Source organism: Argentina anserina, chromosome 6, assembly GCF_933775445.1.
Source record: "Argentina anserina chromosome 6, drPotAnse1.1, whole genome shotgun sequence".
Taxonomy (NCBI): domain Eukaryota; kingdom Viridiplantae; phylum Streptophyta; class Magnoliopsida; order Rosales; family Rosaceae; genus Argentina; species Argentina anserina.
This window is the reverse complement of record NC_065877.1, coordinates 9,369,232-9,387,112: the sequence shown is the minus strand read 5'-3', so window position 1 is coordinate 9,387,112 and position 17,881 is coordinate 9,369,232. Positions and strand designations below refer to the sequence as shown.

Here is a 17,881-nt window from a genome sequence, read left to right as displayed (position 1 = left end):
AAAGAAACTAAATATGGACTTTACAAGATTTCAGGAAGGAACTATGAATTGAAAGACAGTAAGCTAGAACAATATAACCATACTCGCAGTTGTTCTAGCAACTAGAGCCTCTTTAAATCATCCCTTTGCTATGTTAATATCATTTTGACTACCACCCTCACTTAATTAACACACTATATACTTGTAATCAGAAGTCTTAGAATTGGTTTCTAGTGACAAATCATGTTACAAATGCAAGGGAGAAAATCTATTTTGCACCAGAGTCTAGGACTAAATATGTAAAGTGGTTCAGTGAAAAATTGGTTTCAGCAAACCAGAACAAAAACACTGCACCTATATGTTTTAGCAAGACAAAAGTCACAAAATGTTATTCCTAAATCATGTACATCAATAAAACTCACAGAATTTGTATCAAGAGCACGCATAGAAGCTCTGTCTTCATTTCCTTGACCTGAACCCGGAGTCATATACACAACCCTAAGCTTGCACTCCTCTATTGTCCTTCCATTATCCTTGGTGAACTGGATGGAACATTAAACAGTGCACAATGTCATTAGTAGTTCAGGTAGAGCACGGTAATAAGATATGACGCTAGTATTCGACTTAAGCTCCTTACAGTGTCTTGTGGAAGTTCATTAACATTAGAATTTGGAGGCACTACCGTACTCGGCCAGTGTACTTTTAAGATACTTATATGCCCTCAGAAGTTTAGTGAGTTTTCCAGTTGGTGTATTCCTAAGATGCCTCCGTATCTTATTGGCTAAACCAGTAGGGAGATCATTTGTTTTGAAGTGTATTCCAAGGATACCTTCATATTTGTTCGAATTTCTTACTTTCAATGTAAAGTTAATAACTGTTAAAAGCAAAAAATGAAAACTGTAAAACTGTATTCAGTAGCACCTCTGATGACACATGAGTTCCAAGCCTGTATAACACCAAAACAGGTTTAACCTAAGGAAGAAAAAGTAGAAATTATGAAAAACAGGTTTAACAAAACATACTTCTTGCGACCAAAACAAAGTATCATTCACCAAAAGAACTCGTACCTTGAAAGCGACATGGTTTTTTGTGTTGTTGATGACTTTAAGGTCACAAAAGCTTTGGTTTTCCAGCTAAACTGATCAGCAAATAGGAAATCATCTTTATGGTAACATGTATAGCATGAGAAATAAGTGTGTATCAGTTACCAACTTACCTTTTAACTCAAATACAGTAGTAGATTAAACACCAACTTTCATGAGTGAAGTTGAGTAATATTTTGGTTTATAGGCTAGGAGTTCATTTATCTAGTGTATGGTTCAAATGGCAAATTCCAAAGAACAAGCGTGTTGGAATGAGTCCTTAGTAGAAGTTTTTGTTGAAATATGTATCAAGGAAGTGCATAGAAATTCGAAGCCACAATCTCATTTTACTTCAGAAGGATGGAATACTATAATCACTTCCTTTGTTGAACAAACTGGAAAAGATTATACCAAAAAACAGCTGAAAAATAAGTGAGATGCCCTAAAAGATGAGTGGAGACTATGGAAAGATCTGAAGAATAAATATACCGGTCTTGGGTGGGATCCCAAGCTCAACACTGTTGTTGCGACCGAAGAGTGCTGGAGTCAAATAATTGGGGTATGTGAATTTGTATTTTTATATTGATAATTTATGTCTAATGGACTGTTTTGTCAAACATCTTATGATAAATGTAATTTTTTTATGCAGAAAACCAAGGAATTTGCAAGGTTTAAGAAAAAAGGAATATCACCCGAGTTTGAAACCAAATTGGATATATTGTTTTTCGATATTACAGCTACTGGAAAGCATGCATGGGCACCATCTTCTTCAATCCCTATCCCTAATAGTTCAGAGGAAGGTGACAATGTTAACTACGTTGAAGGTAGTGGTGACTCTGATGAGAGAGATGTATCTAATTACACTCGGTCCTCTAAGAGGAAAAGAAGTGAGAGAGCTTTGAAAGATAAAGAAAAAATACCAAAAAAGGTTGGAGGTGGTGCACAGTTGGCCAAAGAAATTGGCATAATTTGTTCTGCAATTGAAAGTAGAAGTACATCATCTTCAATAGTCAGTAATGCACGCACTAGTATTACTAAAGTGATGAAGGATGTCACCTCATTGCCTGGAGCTGAGCAGGGAACCAGATTGTGGTTCTTTGCCACTCGATTGTTTTTAAGTGCAGAGAAGAGAGAGATGTACTGCACTATGGAAGATCCTAACATGAAGTTAGGGTGGTTGCAATTTGAGATGAATGAAAAATAGGCTTAGGTTATTCATGAATTATTTTTAATTTCGTGTTTTTATATCATACCTTAAGTTTTAGCCAAGACTATGAGACTATTTTTTATCTTTCCTTTTTTCATCATGTCATACTCTTTCTATATTCTTAGATTTGAAGTTATATGAAGAATATGTGTCTCTATTATATTGTTGGTTGTGCCTTTATATGATTTACATGTTTAGCCATTGAAATCTGCAGATCTAAATTATGAACAATCCAGGTGATGATGATGAAGTTGAGGAGGAGATATTCATGCGAGCTGTACAACTTAATGCTCTGCTGATTCAACATTATTATGATAAGTATATTCATAAAACTCCTTGCATGACATCTTCTCAAACGGGTTATAAGTGGATAATGGAAGTTTTAGGAGGCAATGAAATTCGGTGTTATAATGCATTTAGAATGCAGAACCACGTATTTTATCGCTTATGCACTGATTTGGAAATTATAAACAAGGAGTTGTTAGGTTCAAATAGAACTAGTCATATGGAGATCGTGGCAATGTTATTGTATTTGTTAGGACAAGGATGTGGACTTAGGTCCGTAGGAGAACGATTTCAACATTCCAATGAAACCGTTTGTAGATATATTGGAAAAGCCTTAGATCTTATGTGTGAGCTAAGTAATAAAATAATTAAACAGGACGATCCTGATTTCATTGGCGTTGCACCAGAGATAATGAGGGATAGAAGATACATGCCGCATTTTAAGGTATTTTTCATGTTTACTTGATTGTTTTTTAGTATATAGTTATTTATGGTGTGACAAATAATAATATTATTGACAGGATTGTATTGGGGCTATTGATGGAATGCATATTCCCGCTTCAATAAGTGATGAAGAAAAAGCACCATTCATTAATAGAAAAGGAATACCAACACAAAATGTCATGGCGGTATGAAATTTCGATTGCAATTTATCTTTATTGCTGGTTGGGAAGGGTCTGCTCATGATACAAGAGTGATGCAATCGGTTCTTCGAAATCCTAAAATGAATTTTCCTCATCCTCCACCAGGTAATATATTAAATTTAGTTAATCTTTGTTGGATATTCATGGTTAAAATGTCATTTTAATAAATTTTATTATATAATAATTTTGTAGGTAAATATTATGTTGTGGATTCGGGATACCCTACGATGTGTGGATATTTGGGACCTTATAAAGGACCAAGACAACACTTCCAACAATATCGTAGGCAAGAACCAAGAAATAAAAGAGAATTATTTAACAAAACACACTATTCACTTAGAGGTGTTATAGAACACACATTTGGAGTTTGGAAAAAAAAAGTGGAAGATTTTAAAACACATGCAAGGATATTCATTCGAGAAGCAAGTCAAAATTGTCATTGCTACTATGACACTTCATAATTATATTAGAAGATATGTGCATCGTGATAGACATTTTGTTCGAGGTGAAGAAAGTGAAAATGGTGAAGGAGCTATGGAAGAAGAAGAAGATGATGTAGAAGAACAAAACCATCATGGTGCACAAGAAATGGAGACATTAAGAAACAACATTGCTCAAAGTTTGATGGTTGCACGTTTAGAATGAAAATATTTACATTTATGTAGTTACATCTATCCAATATTAATCATATGAAACATTATTTTTTTAAATCAATTTGAAATGATCTTAAATGTCCAAATTAGTCATTTGAAAATTAAAAGCATAAGTCATCTTGTGTTTACCAAACGTTCTGCCACTACTTCTGCCACTAAAAGTCACTTATAAAAGCCAGTTTACCAAAAACTCAGCTACTTTACTTATTAACTACTTATTTTCAGAAATAAGTATAAGTCAGCTTATCTAATAAGCCCAGCTGCACCAAACACATCCTATATAGATGACATTTTAGTTTTTTCTATGACTATGAATGAACATCTAAAGAACCACGAGAAGATTTACAAGCTTAACAAAAAGGAATCATCCTTGGACAAAGAACATTCATCTTATCAAAGGTGAAATTGATTTTCTTGGCATACATGTCAAAGATGGAGAATTCATCTCCTAAATCTTATTGTCAAGAAGATTAGTCAGTTTTCAGACAACATCCCAGACACTAAGTCTTTACAAAGATTCTTGAGAGTTGTTAATTTTGTGATAGACTTTATTTCTCACGTCAGTCACCTCACTGTTCTTCTCTCTCCCAAAACAAGCTCTAAAAAGAAGTGGTCTTTCACGACATATGATAGCAATACTGTCAAGAAGATTAAAGAGCTAACGTAGAATCTTCCACCCTTGCAATTACCTGAAGAAGGAGATATGATCATGTTGCAGATAGATCCACATGATTACTAATGGGCATGAATTGTTTTAGTTGTTGCCCCAGATACAAGTCGTGAAAAAATTTGTAATTTCATGTCAGGAAAGTTTAATCCAGCAGAATTAAACTATTCCACTCGAGACAAGAAAATATTTTATCTATTAAATCCATTAAAAAATTTAAAAACTACAAATTAACTGATGCAGCTAATAGAGGAAGGGTCCTTAGATGACAGATTTTTTAACTCAATATGAATATGATGTTGAAATGGTTGCAGGAGATAAAAACTACTTGTTGAACGCTCTTACTAGAGAAATGGTGATGTTCGAAAAAATCGTAATCCCAGAAGTAGGAGACTATACCCTAAGGAAGAGTTTGAACATACAGAGAAGACTCTGTGGGAAATATACAAGAACGGAGACAAAACAGTTGGACCTCTGCATGATGGACCTGTTTATCAATACATTGTTTCCTACGGACTTGCTGAATCAAGTAAACCAACTGGGAAAGATAAGCTAAGGCCAACAAAGAACTGTGACCAACATTCGGATGATATATCCACATTGAAGGAAGAATCTCAGTGGTGACTTCTGAAGATGTTTCCTACTGTAATATCACACATCGACCAACGAAGAGGGGGTGCAGTGGCTTATATGTACATGTCCACCTCCATCTAACACGAGGCTTTTTGGGGGCTCAATGGCTTCAGAGGGGATGAGAACTCCAAAGTTAAGCTTGCTCAGGCTAGGGCGATCCCAGGATGAGTGACTTATTGGGAAGTTGCTCGTGAGCTCCCAAAAATAGTGAGGGCTACGCCCAAAACGGACAATATCGTGTTACGGCGGAGCGAGTCCTGGGATGTGACAATTTGGTATCAGAACCACTCAACGAGGACGTCAGACTCCTAAGGGGGGTGGATTGTAATATCTCACATCGACCAACAAAAAGAGGGTGATGTGCCTTATATGTACATGCATACCTCCATCTAATACGAGGCATTTTGAGGGCTCAATGATTTCGGAGGGGATGAGAACTCCGAAGTTAAGCATGTTTGGCCCAAGACAATCCCAGGATAGGTAACCCACTGGGAAGTTGCTCATGAGCTCCGAAAAACAAAATCGTGAGGGCTATACCCAAAGTAGACAATATCGTGTTACGACAGAGTGGTCTCGGGATGTGACGTTTAATATCCCACATCAGCTAACGGAGATGGGGTGATGTGTCTTATATGTACATACCCACCTCCATCTAACACGAGGCCTTTTGGGGGCTCAGCAGCTTCGGAGGGGATGTGAACTCTGAAGTAAAGCATGCTTGGCCCAGGGCAATCCCAAGATGGGTGACCCACTGAGAAGTTGCTCGTGAGCTCCCAGAAACAAAACCGTGAGGGCTATGCCTAAAACGGACAATATCCTGTTACGACGGAGCGGTCTCGGGTTGTGACACCTACGGACATGCTAAATCAAGTAAACCAACTAGGAAAAATAAGCCAAGGCCAACAAAGAACTGGGACAAGCATTCAGATGATAAATCCACATTGAAGGAAGAATCTCAGTCTGTGACTTCCAAAGATGAAAAGACTCTTAGGTGAGTTTTTGCTACATCCTAGTAATGCAACCACAACTGATCAATCTTGGGGTAAATGATTGGCTAGCCCATCTCAAACGGCAGACAATAAAGGCATATCAAGTCTGTTTATGGCTGATGTTTCGCCAAAAGCAGAAGAGCCCCTTTTAGGGAAATCAAGTTTCGTCAAGTTATAGGAACAAATAGGATTTTTCACTAGTATTTAAAGGGTTTTGATAGACCAATTTTCAGAACATAAAGGGTATTATCATTCAAGTAAAATATCATCGTGGACAATATGTTATATGCTTTCAATGATAAAATGAGTGTCATATGCTTCAAGCTCTTGAAGTATTAATAGAAGAAATGTATGGATATCATCAAAAGATAAGCAGGTTGTTATCGAAGAAATTCAAGCTCCAAAAGTAATGTACCTTGAGAATCCTAAAAGTGGCAAGATTCATATTTTATCCTTAAGAGAAGATGAATGATATAACTTTCATAATATTTTAGGGGATTCTAGGAAGATAAGTAGTTCCTAGCCCATATTATGGGAGATACCTAGTTGATGTTCAAGCAGAACATCCCCAGAAACATAAGTTATGGCTCGTGGAAAACGGTTTTGTTCACAACCTCTGGACAAAATCAAATGAAGATTTAAAGGGGTTTCCTGAGATAATTTATGGAAATATCAAGCACATTAGACCAGATGGATGAATCTTGCGATTAAAATTCGTGTCCACACCCTTAGAATGGACAGTAATCAAGGGAGAAATATGTTACATTTCTTCATATCATTATGTCAGATTGATTCAGAATTTGGCAAAGAAATCTTTTGTCACAAAGAACAACAGAAAGCATAATCAAAGCATTCCATAGATAAAAGCAATGACTATTGCCAGCATGAGAAAGATAGTCTCGAGAGATCGTAGTTCAAGCCTTCTAGCAAGTGGGGAACAAATACGGTCACCTGTTATAACCATCCCCCATCAAAGAATAGAAAAGAGATTGATTGTACTCTAGCCATTACCACATGACTAGAAAATATAGAAAAAGAAGAAAAACATAAGATTCTTCTTAATAATTCAGATCTTGAATCCGAGATAGAAGACTATGGCTTAGATGCTACAAAACATCTTACTTTACTTTAAAGTAAAGTAAAATCTAGTGGCTGCTGACGCTATAAAATAGGGATTTCCCATGTCTGCCACTTCATTTATATCAGATTTAATTTCTAGTTGGAGTCTGATACCTATATATAAGAGCTCAACCTTCAGAAGGATGACATCAAAAAAACTTGAGATAGAAGTTCTGACCACCTTTCAGAAAGATGAAGAGAGTCAGTCTATTGAGTGTTATAGTATATTGAAAGTAAAGAGTGTGAATGTATAGTATAATTTGAGTGTGAGTGTACTTGTTTTGAGTGAAGTATATATTACTGTTGTAATCATCTGGTGTCACTACAAGAAAATTTAATTTTACGATGCAAAATTTACGGCGTTCATTGATGCACGCCGTGAAAAAGCATCACTTACGACGTGTTTTTAATGCACGTTGTTAATCATGCAATTTTGCTAAAAAAAATTACGACGTGCTGCATTGCACGCAGTGTGCTAGTGCCTTAAATCTCTACGGTCGTTTACTTCACCAAACGCCTTGAACATTTTCAAATCTAATAAGAGTAGAAATTTGGTAGAAACATAAATCTAAACAGAGCTCTCTTCTCTCCTCCAGCTCCGGCGACGCCGACCTCAATCTTCACTCCTCCTCCTTCTCCTCCTCATCCGCCGCCACCAAGGTCTGCCTCTACGACCTCCCACCCACTTCACCTACATGATCATCAAGTAGTACTCGCTCGCCCAAGGCGGACGCCCCCGTCTAACGACGTCTCATCGCTCAAGTACCTATTGAAGTCGAATCTGACTGGGTCGGATCACCGGTGGTTAGAGTTTTGGATCCGGATGACGTGGACATGTTATTCGTGCCGTTTTTCTCCTCCCTGAGCTTGATCGTCAACACGAACCATCAGGCCACCGGATCGGGGGAGCCAGCGGTGTACAACGACGAGGAGAACCAAGTGGCGTAGCAGTGGCTGGAGGTGCAGGAGAGGAACAATAGACGCGACCATGTGATCATGGCCTATGATCCTAATGCTCTGTATAAAGTGCTTGATAGTGTTAGAAATGCAGTCTTGCTTGTTTGTATTTCGGCCAGCTCAAACCGGACCAAGGCTTGCTGGTGAAGGATATGATTGTGCCATGTTTGCACTCCATTAACACTTATAACGGTGACATCAGTGTCGAAAACCGCAACACCTTGTTGTTCTTCATGGACGACCCGTTTCGCAAGGAGGTATATTGTCTGTTCCTGTATGTAAAATGCTGAGTTTTTGATACGAATTGTTAGGATTACTTGTGATTTTTGAGGACAATCTGAATCGAGATATTAAAGACTGGTTGATGAGTGTGTATAATGTGCATATGCCAGAGCTAGCCAATATAATGTGGGTTTTGATTTTGTGTCTGTAGGGGGGAAAGATCCGAGATTTGCTTTTTCAGTGGCTTGATTGTGTTTTTATTTATTGAGCTGATATTGTGTTGATTAGTAGAGTGAAGTGTTAATTTCAAGCTTAAATGTTGCTAGTACTTTGGAGTAAAACATAAGAAGCCCATATAAGAATGAATCTAGTGAGTTGAATCTAGGGATAACCTGAACCGTTCTCACCTTGACTCACCTCTCTGAGAAGGCTGACGCGCGTCAACCTCACAACAATTTACTAAGTTATGCACATATCAAATCCAATGGAATAGATGAGTTGTGTATATCCCGTGTACTTAATAAGTTTCGATTAAAGGGTCACTTCTCCCAAATAAAAAAAATCAAAGGATCACGCATTTTCCAAGTTCTTCAGTTCATGAACGGTTCTTGTCACGACCCCTAAATTTCAAGTATGAAACTCAAATTTTGAAGCCATGAAAAACTCTAAAACAATCTCAATAAATCGAAATCATATTAAAGTCACAGCGGATCATTACTAAGTTCATAGTATAACTCAGTTAAATTGATTATTACAAACCAAATTTATAATTCATGCATTATATCAAATGGAAATGTAAAAATTCTCTCAATCCTCACCACAAGATAAAATAAAACAACTTCAACGTCTTTAGTGTTGTCCGTCAATTCCGCTAATCCACACATGCGGAATTATCCGCTACACCATCGAATAGTGCACCGGGATTGTAAACATAAATCTGGTAAGTTTTGCAGCTCGTATGAGTAAAACAACAATATAACTCGCATAAACATATATACGAACATACATAAAACATCAATCATAAATGCACTCATAAGTCATTGGACGTCCCATTTGGTTGTCAAATATTAACTGAAAATATATATACTCATGAGAAATCGGATAACCCCTCTGTTTACCCAAATGCATTTATAATACGAGTACTCATGAACGCTGCTACACCTCTGTTACCCCTCATGTTAGTACGCTGCCTGACATTAGGCAACCTCTCGCCACCCAATATCCAAAAAAATATAGGTATACATAAGCGCTGGTACACCACTGTTACCCCTCATGTTAGTACCCGGCAGACAGACTAGAGCTCTAACTGAATTGTAACTGTTGTCCGCCCAAGGCTAGGTTCTGATATGCCAACACGTCCGAAGACAGGTCCACAGACCACAAAAAAGGTTTTAACATCACTCACGTTAAAACCACGTAGAAATAATTATCTCATGATATTGTACAAATAAATCGACATGCTCAATAAATAAACCTCAACCCTATAATGAACTTATTCGCAACGGAAATTACGACAATATATAATATAGCAAAGCATATATATGTACCTATGTTACCAATTATACACATACACAATCCACTATATCATATACATATCATAGTTCATTCTTTTAAATTTAGCGTATTCATGAATCTTCGTAAGGGTAGATTCGTCATTGTGAGATTTTACTCACCTTATAATCTTGAGTGTAAATTCCACGATTCCGCAAATGAATCGTTTACTTGTTGTGTCGATCACCTAGAATAGATAAGAAGTGAATTTAGAAGCGTTACGTAAAAACCTTAAATGCCGAAACAATAAAAATGATTTACTGTTCAGCAATTTCTGGTTTTTACGAAATTAATGTTCACGTAATTACTATTCACGTATTAATGTACAAATACATATCAATTACATATTCATGTATAAGTACATACTATTTACGTATTTCTATACAAGTAATACTATTTATGTATTCATGTACATCCATGTACTATTCAATCATAAATACTGTCTCAGTAAATATTATTTACTGATTTATCCTTCAGAAATTATTTTTACAATTACTGTATGTAAAATAATTTTACATTCACCGTACGTAAAATAAATTTACATTAACTGTACGTAAATTACTTTTTACATCTAACGTTCGTAAAAAAATATTTTTTACAAAAATTACTGTTGAAAACTACTGCTCACGCGCCGTCGCACGTGGCGGCGCTTGGGGTACATGCGCCACCTCCGGCAGCCGTGCGTGGCGCTCACACGCCACTCACAGTGGCAGCGCGTGGGGCCCACGTACCGCTTGACCCGGCGCGCATGGCTTGCCCACCGCCGCCCAAATCCTCTCATTTCTTCCCCCTCTACCCTCCTACGGCCTTAGACCGCCTCTTGACCACCTCACCTGCCCTCACGCGCCGCCTAAGGCGGCAGTACTCCCTCCACCTCCACCTCCTCCGATTTTCTCCCAAAACAACCCAAATCCATGACAAACAACCATAATCACTCTATAAAGCTAACCCTCACCTTGATTGGATCTCGAAACTGTCGGATTTGTCGCCGGAGACTCTTGAGAGGCCGGCGGAATCAAATTGAGCAGAGGCGAGGGGCGAGTGGCGAATCGAGGTACCAATCTTGTCGTACATGGCTCCAGAGGTGAGGAGAGGTGGAGACGAGCTAGCCTCGAGCACGGGCGTCGCCGAAGGCGGAGTTCGAGCGGCGACAGGAGGCTCGGTTGGTCGCGCGGCTTCCCGGCGGTGAATGGGGACGTGTCGAGCTTGGGGTTGATTGCAGAGGGCCGTGCGAAGCTTCTAGGACCGGCGGTGAGGGACACGAATGTCCGGAGATGGGAGATCGACGACGAGATTTTCTGAGGGAGGGAGAGATTGGGGAGAGAGGGAGAGAGGGAGAGAGAAGAGAGAGAAGGAGAAGGAGGCGGGGGTGAGGGATTTTCGAAAATGGAAACCCTAATCCCTCAATTTTCCTTTTTATACCTTTTTCCAAATCGGAAACTAACTTCCGTCGTTAATAACTTTCACGTACGACATCCGATTCGGACGCGTGACGCATCCACAAACTTGTATCGACGAGCTCTACAAATTCCGTGAAGGAAGATTCCGGAAATGAGCGACGGAGTAAAAGTCGATTTTCGCGTCGCGGAAACGTAACGTTTTCCTAATTAGAGCTTCTGATAATGGTTCCATTTTCGATTTATAATGTCGCGATGCGAAACATTGCGGTTTATTAATCGTACAAAGTTTATAAATTTCTACCAATTCAAATAAATTGATCCCGAAAAATCAATTCATTACAGTTATACACTTCTACCTTGTCACTAGGGGTCAAAATATGAACATGATCTCGAATCACATACATGGATACAAAATCTGACGAGTGTCGACGAACAAAGTATGGACTGAACATAGGAACCCTGAATATATAACAGAAGAAGGACTAGATTCTGAGAGCACTAGGTGGACAGATAGAGTTCTGCAGAGATCATTCCGAAATGGTGATGCTTTAGCAAGCAAGCACCATTGATAATTGATTACGTCCTGACAATATAATGTTCACAACCACTGCCTCCTCATTTCCTCTCTCTCGTCACTATCAACATCTATGCATGCATCAAGCAACTGCTGCTACTACATACTACTCGCTCTCAATGTTCAAAATTTCTCCGATATTTTTGATATTTTCGATATTTCTATTTTTTTAAAAGACATATTTTAAGAGTAAATATCTTATTTTTTCACGTCTCTGCAATATTTTTCTGAAAAAATAAAATATCTCTGATATTTAAGATATATCCGATATATCTTCGATATTTTAAACAAATATTTGAAATTTTTTACTTAATTTTTTTATCTCAACTTAAGGATCTCTCGGACTTCCGGAGATGAGTTTTTGATTGAGTAATCACCTCGAGACTCGAAAGATATCAAAAATAAAACTAGAAGAGTAGTCATTCAATCGGCTAATTTTTTATTTTTCGTAAAATATATCCAGATGAGGAACGAATGTTCAAGTCTTAACTCTTAAGAGTCAAGTCATATCAGTGACAAGTGCTCTCTTTGACCTTGAGGGAATCCAAAATAAAGGGTCACATAATAGTCATATGAAGGCCATAAGAGGATATCCATATGAAGAGTGAGCTATCGAGTAATTTCAGTTGGAGGATTTGAGCAGTTTACTTGTGAAAGTAATTTTAATCACACTACCCAAGATGAGGTCATGGATCTAAGGCAAGTAGTTATAGTGAGCAACAACGGAATATGTGCAGGAGGAGGACAAGATGAGTCATTAATGATCAAAGTATTCCATTAGTTGTTACTCAGTTGTCTTAAGTTTTGATTCTATCAATTTAGGCACAGAACACTGTGAGACGTCAAACGAATCACATGAAGTCAATTATCAATCTGGTTATCATATTTACGATTATGTTCAATTTGAGAAATATATGATCAATCATTGAGTTGAATTCATTCTTACTTTATCTCATTCTCGGAGAAACTATCGATAACTCGAAAGAGATATATGACTATCATGTTAACCATTACAATTCGTACAATCAGAAAAGTTACAATGTGTATTCTGAAAGGTTCAACTTTTCTGATTGTTAATTGAGAATCACCAACTAAAGTCGGCTTCACTCACATGGCCTCCTTGCAGGAGTTTGGTGGGGGAAGGAGTAGCAATAGAACAATAGAGCTTAGACAACTCTCTTTAATTAGAACCTAAAAAAAATCACAAAGCAAAAGGTGAGCAACACACCTTAGAGATAGAAAGATGGCTGTATCTTCCTTTAATGCAGAATACTTTCAACTTAAGGTGTATGGCAATAACACAATGAAGCGTCAAGTTTCTGCCTATTCACAATAACAAAAGTTCAAACATTCAATTCAAATAAAAAACCCACCCCTAACTCGGAGAGACATAGCGGGAGAAAAGGACGGTTGCGCAACTCAACTCACCTGAAATCCAAAAGGATCAAATTGACTGGGTGTTCCCAAGGGTAATAGTTGTAGATGAAAATGGGAAGAAGCTTAATTCAGAGAAAAACCCATCAAAAAGTGAGAGGCGGAGATGGTGAAAAAGAGAGCTTCAGAAACAAAAGAAAGCTCCACAGAGCTGAGAAAGTGAAAAAGAGAGCTTCAGAAAAAAAGAGGCGGGAAGCCACTCTACTGCGATCATTCTGGAAAAACAGCAAGTCATAATTTAGATCTCTCACACATCAGCCGAGTTGTGGAATGTATGAAACCTTTCAAAAAAGCAAAAAAAAACTGTCAATTCATTTTGAAGAAAGAAGGTTATAAAGAAAATATAGACCAAAGACATTTTTAAAGGTTAGGAAAGTAAATATATGTGATTGATATGTATAGTATGATAATTGGCAACACGATGAATTAAGAGTAATAGTAGATGTTGACCTGCAAAGTCAGTTTGAAGAATGAACACAGTGAATTGATACTACATATAATGTGTTCGATAGGATGACTCAATGGGAAAGACCATTGAATTATACCATATAATGTTTGTTCAAATAAGACCATCGACTCTTAGTATTATATAAAAGCATTAGTTTAATTATATCATAGATAGTAAACACTAATTTTGAAAGCTAGTTTTTAGAATGAACATAGTGAATTGATATTGCACATAACGTGTTTGATGCAAGAAGCTAATTTGTTGTCAAGTTGTGTATGTAATATTTAAAATCTCCTGTGATTATAACTGCTTATAGGCCTTACCTAAAAAGAAGTTGTTCATATAAAACAGCTGATTCCTACTATTTGTTCCTTTGTTAGCATGAATATATACAAAAACATTAGTTCATTTTGAAGAAAGAAGGTTAGGAAAAAAATGCTCTCATGAAAAATTTCAGTCTATAAATGTATGAGATGCTATTATGAAAATAACTCAATCATACATGTTGTAGAATGGACTAATATTTTAACTAAATATGATTGACCATGCTCAATTGTGCATCAATAATGATATAATAGAATTTTGGATTAGTGATCAATTTTTGTATTTGATTTTATTTTCTTTTTGCAGTTTTTGTCTTTGTTTTGTTATGCAACATGCTAATTCACTTGAGGGTTATAATGTTCAAGCAAATGTGTCATGATTCATGTGAACATGAGGCTTTGTGACCATATGCAGAAGGTGTTTGATGAAATAATTGAGTAGATGCTCATACATGGTCTAAGTCTTGGAATGTATGAGATTCTTAAAAAATGTTAAGAAAGTATTAGTTTATTTTGAAGAAAGATGGTTAGGAAGAAGACATTGCCGTGAAAGAGAAGCTGAGCATGCTTATGATTATTTGTAATAACGATAGATATATTTAGTAGATGATCATATAGGATCTATGTCTTGGAATATATGATATCATTTAAAAATGTGAAGAAACTATTAGTTCATTTCAAAGAAAGAAGGTTAGGAAGAAGACGCTGCCATGAAAGAGATTGAGTCGACCATGTTTCTGGGAATATATGAGATCATTCAAAAATGTGAAGAAACTATTAGTTCATTTCAAAGAAAGAAGGTTAAGAAGAAGACGTTGCCATGAAAGAGATTGAGTCGACCATGTTTGTTATAGTATGTACGTGACTACGAATGACACAATTATTGAGTTTCCATTATAATTGACATAAAAAAAGAAATCGACTATCCCTTTTTCTAATTTCATTTTAGGAATAAAAACATCGATTATCCTTCTTCCATTACACATGTTACGAAATAGCTTTCCTGATTTGATATAAGAAATCATATCGTCCAATATCATGACGATCTTCTTGTTTGTAACCAGGATGTTTTTCAAAATACCGGGTTATCTCAATCCATTTTGGATTACATGTGAATGTAATAAACAAATCCAGATTTCCATAGTGTCGACAGATAGCCATGGCATCATGATAATTGTTAATCATATCTCTAGGGGAACCAGTATGTGAGCTTGGTAAAACTATTCTCTGTCCAATGTCACAACTATTTTCAACACCTGATGAAGGAGCCGAACAAATATTATTACTCTTATCAATTCTAATTGTATCCCGGTGTGACCGAATATAATCTAAACGATATTCATCAACAGTAGTATACGCATCAACTAAATATTATTGGAACAACCTTCCTCCCTTAAGCAAAGTGCTCATACGATAATTTCGATCATGGAGATAGAATGCAACATAGCTTCACATAAACATGTGATCTTTTCCATCATCCTCTTTTCCAAGTACAGGTTCTAAAGTTAGATCATTATGAAATCCATCTTCTCCGTACGGAAATAGTATGGAGTATTGCAATGACATTAATTTAGGATGTGTTTTTGAGATTCGCCGCAAACGTCCATCATTTGATTGAACAATAATATCTCTATTAGAATGAAATTCACCAATATCACTAGCGACTAATCCCCCAATTTCATCACTAATTGGACATTCATATTGACGATCACGGGCAGAAGAAGTCTCAGGAGCAATAATACGCATACTTAATGAAGGTATCAAATTAGATTCAAAGCGATCTCTAATAACCCGATATGTTCTAATCAAATCACTTAATTTATCAAACATCTAAATCAATGCACTCACAACCTCAGGTTTAATTTTATAAGCACTACATTGATCAACAATATTCAAACGATTTTGCACTTCATTTTGAGTATCATAAATATACAGTTGAGCAAATTTTGGTGTCTCACCCTCAGCAGGTAACATTGAGCTGATGCAATTGACCACAAATCTTAAATACATAAGGTCCACTTCCACTGTTCACACTATAATCAATTTTGGCTCCCATAGATGTATAAACAAACATTGAATTACAAACTCGTATATTCTCCCTAAATATCAAGCTAGATCGACAATTTGCTGGATCCAAAAGTCTGTCAACCATTTCAGGAGTTGATCTCAGTGGTGGAAGATTAACTCGTCCTTTCTTGCAACACCCAGTATAGACCAAAGGCTCTCGTTTAGATCTCCGTTTAAGAGCCTCACCACCCCAGAAGTTAGCTCCACAATGCAAACATTGGTGGACATCATCACCATCATCATGATAAGTAATTGGGTATGCTATTAGAAAAACAAAACACAACAAACACTGAATACTTATCCAATTATATAGAAACAACAGAATTAAAAAGAGGACCAAGATAAAAAAAACATCATACTCCTTCTGCCTCGTTGATATAATGCATGTCCACACGCATGCACATTCCTAACTTCCCTGTCACCTAAAACAAAAATAAAAAATAAAAATTTTAAAACAAAAAGAACACATACAAATCAGAACAATACAAACAACGACATATAATACGATTAACAAACAGAATAACAACACATACCCAAAGATTCATCCTCTATTCTATCATCTAACTCATAATCCATGTCACAATCAAAATTAGAATCAACATCCATTGCAACTTGCCCCCCACCAGTAGTTTGACAACCAACATTAGGTACGACACCACTGAAACTTGGCCTACACCGTTTAACACATGCACCCGCCACTGCCACCGCCACATCAACATCAGCAGTAAAAACATCATCCTGGTATTTTCTTCCTACACCATTATCTAATGGAAACACAGAAAGCTGGAATAAGTACATATCAAAATAACCAACAACCTCAAAACATATCATGAACCACTACTCTAATTAAGTGAATGTATCAGCACTTGTCATTCAACACCTTATAAGATGTTGCAGTATGAAGTTACTAATCAAATAAGCAAACCAGTCACTTCCAAACACATTTACAAATTCCACTAACTACAATCATGTACCCCATCCAAACCAAAGCAACGCCATATCTAAATCTACTATCTAAGCTAACTACTAACCCAAAGAAAATAGCATTTAATTATCATTCAAACGACATGTCTGACGCGAAAGTGGGTATTATATTAATAAGATCAACACTCGCTTACGTGTACACAATTTAACTGACCAAAAGATTATGTTTACATAAAACAGAATAACTGTGGATGTGAAAGAATACACTGCAGCGAACATGCTGCATATTTGGTCAAGAATCAGCTCAAAAACGTCATGCACAAAGATATTGTACATGACTTCTAATCATTTTACATGCGTCACGCTATTTGAAACTAATAATACTTTCACTTGAATTAGAAACACCACACTTAAGCACATCACAATGTACCACATGGCAACATAACAAAAAAAAAAACTAAAGATAAAATAAGAATGAAGTTACAAATCCAACCAATACCCATTGACTTACAAAACAGTTGAATTTTTATTTATCACAGACACAAAAATAAAAAACACTCAAAAAAACTGCTAGTTTGATCACACCAAAATATATTACAATCATAACAAAAGCAAATTAAAAAAATGAAAAAAATTGCAAAAACCACCTCTTGTAAGACTAACATCACCAACAGAAGGTTCGCCATGTCCCACAGAATTAACTCCATCTGGATAAACAACAAA

At 36.7% G+C, this 17,881-nt stretch overlaps 1 protein-coding gene across 1 annotated transcript; it reads left to right on the top strand.

The window, feature by feature from the left end:
- The first annotated feature begins 1,302 nt into the window (after positions 1–1,302).
- LOC126796822 (uncharacterized) lies at positions 1,303–2,265 on the top strand. Its single transcript, XM_050523548.1, has 3 exons — positions 1,303–1,366; positions 1,511–1,620; positions 1,711–2,265. The coding sequence occupies exons 1-3, from the start codon at positions 1,303–1,305 to the stop codon at positions 2,263–2,265; spliced, it is 729 nt and encodes a 242-aa protein (XP_050379505.1).
- The last annotated feature ends 15,616 nt before the right edge of the window (positions 2,266–17,881 follow it).

Coding starts and splice junctions, on each gene's coding strand:
- LOC126796822 (XM_050523548.1), top strand. CDS start 1,303: ATGGCAAATTCCAAAGAACAAGCGTGTTGGAATGAGTCCTTAGTAGAA. Junction 1,367..1,510: donor AGAAGTTTTTGTTGAAATAT/GTATCAAGGAAG, acceptor ATGCCCTAAAAG/ATGAGTGGAGACTATGGAAA. Junction 1,621..1,710: donor GCTGGAGTCAAATAATTGGG/GTATGTGAATTT, acceptor TTTTTTATGCAG/AAAACCAAGGAATTTGCAAG.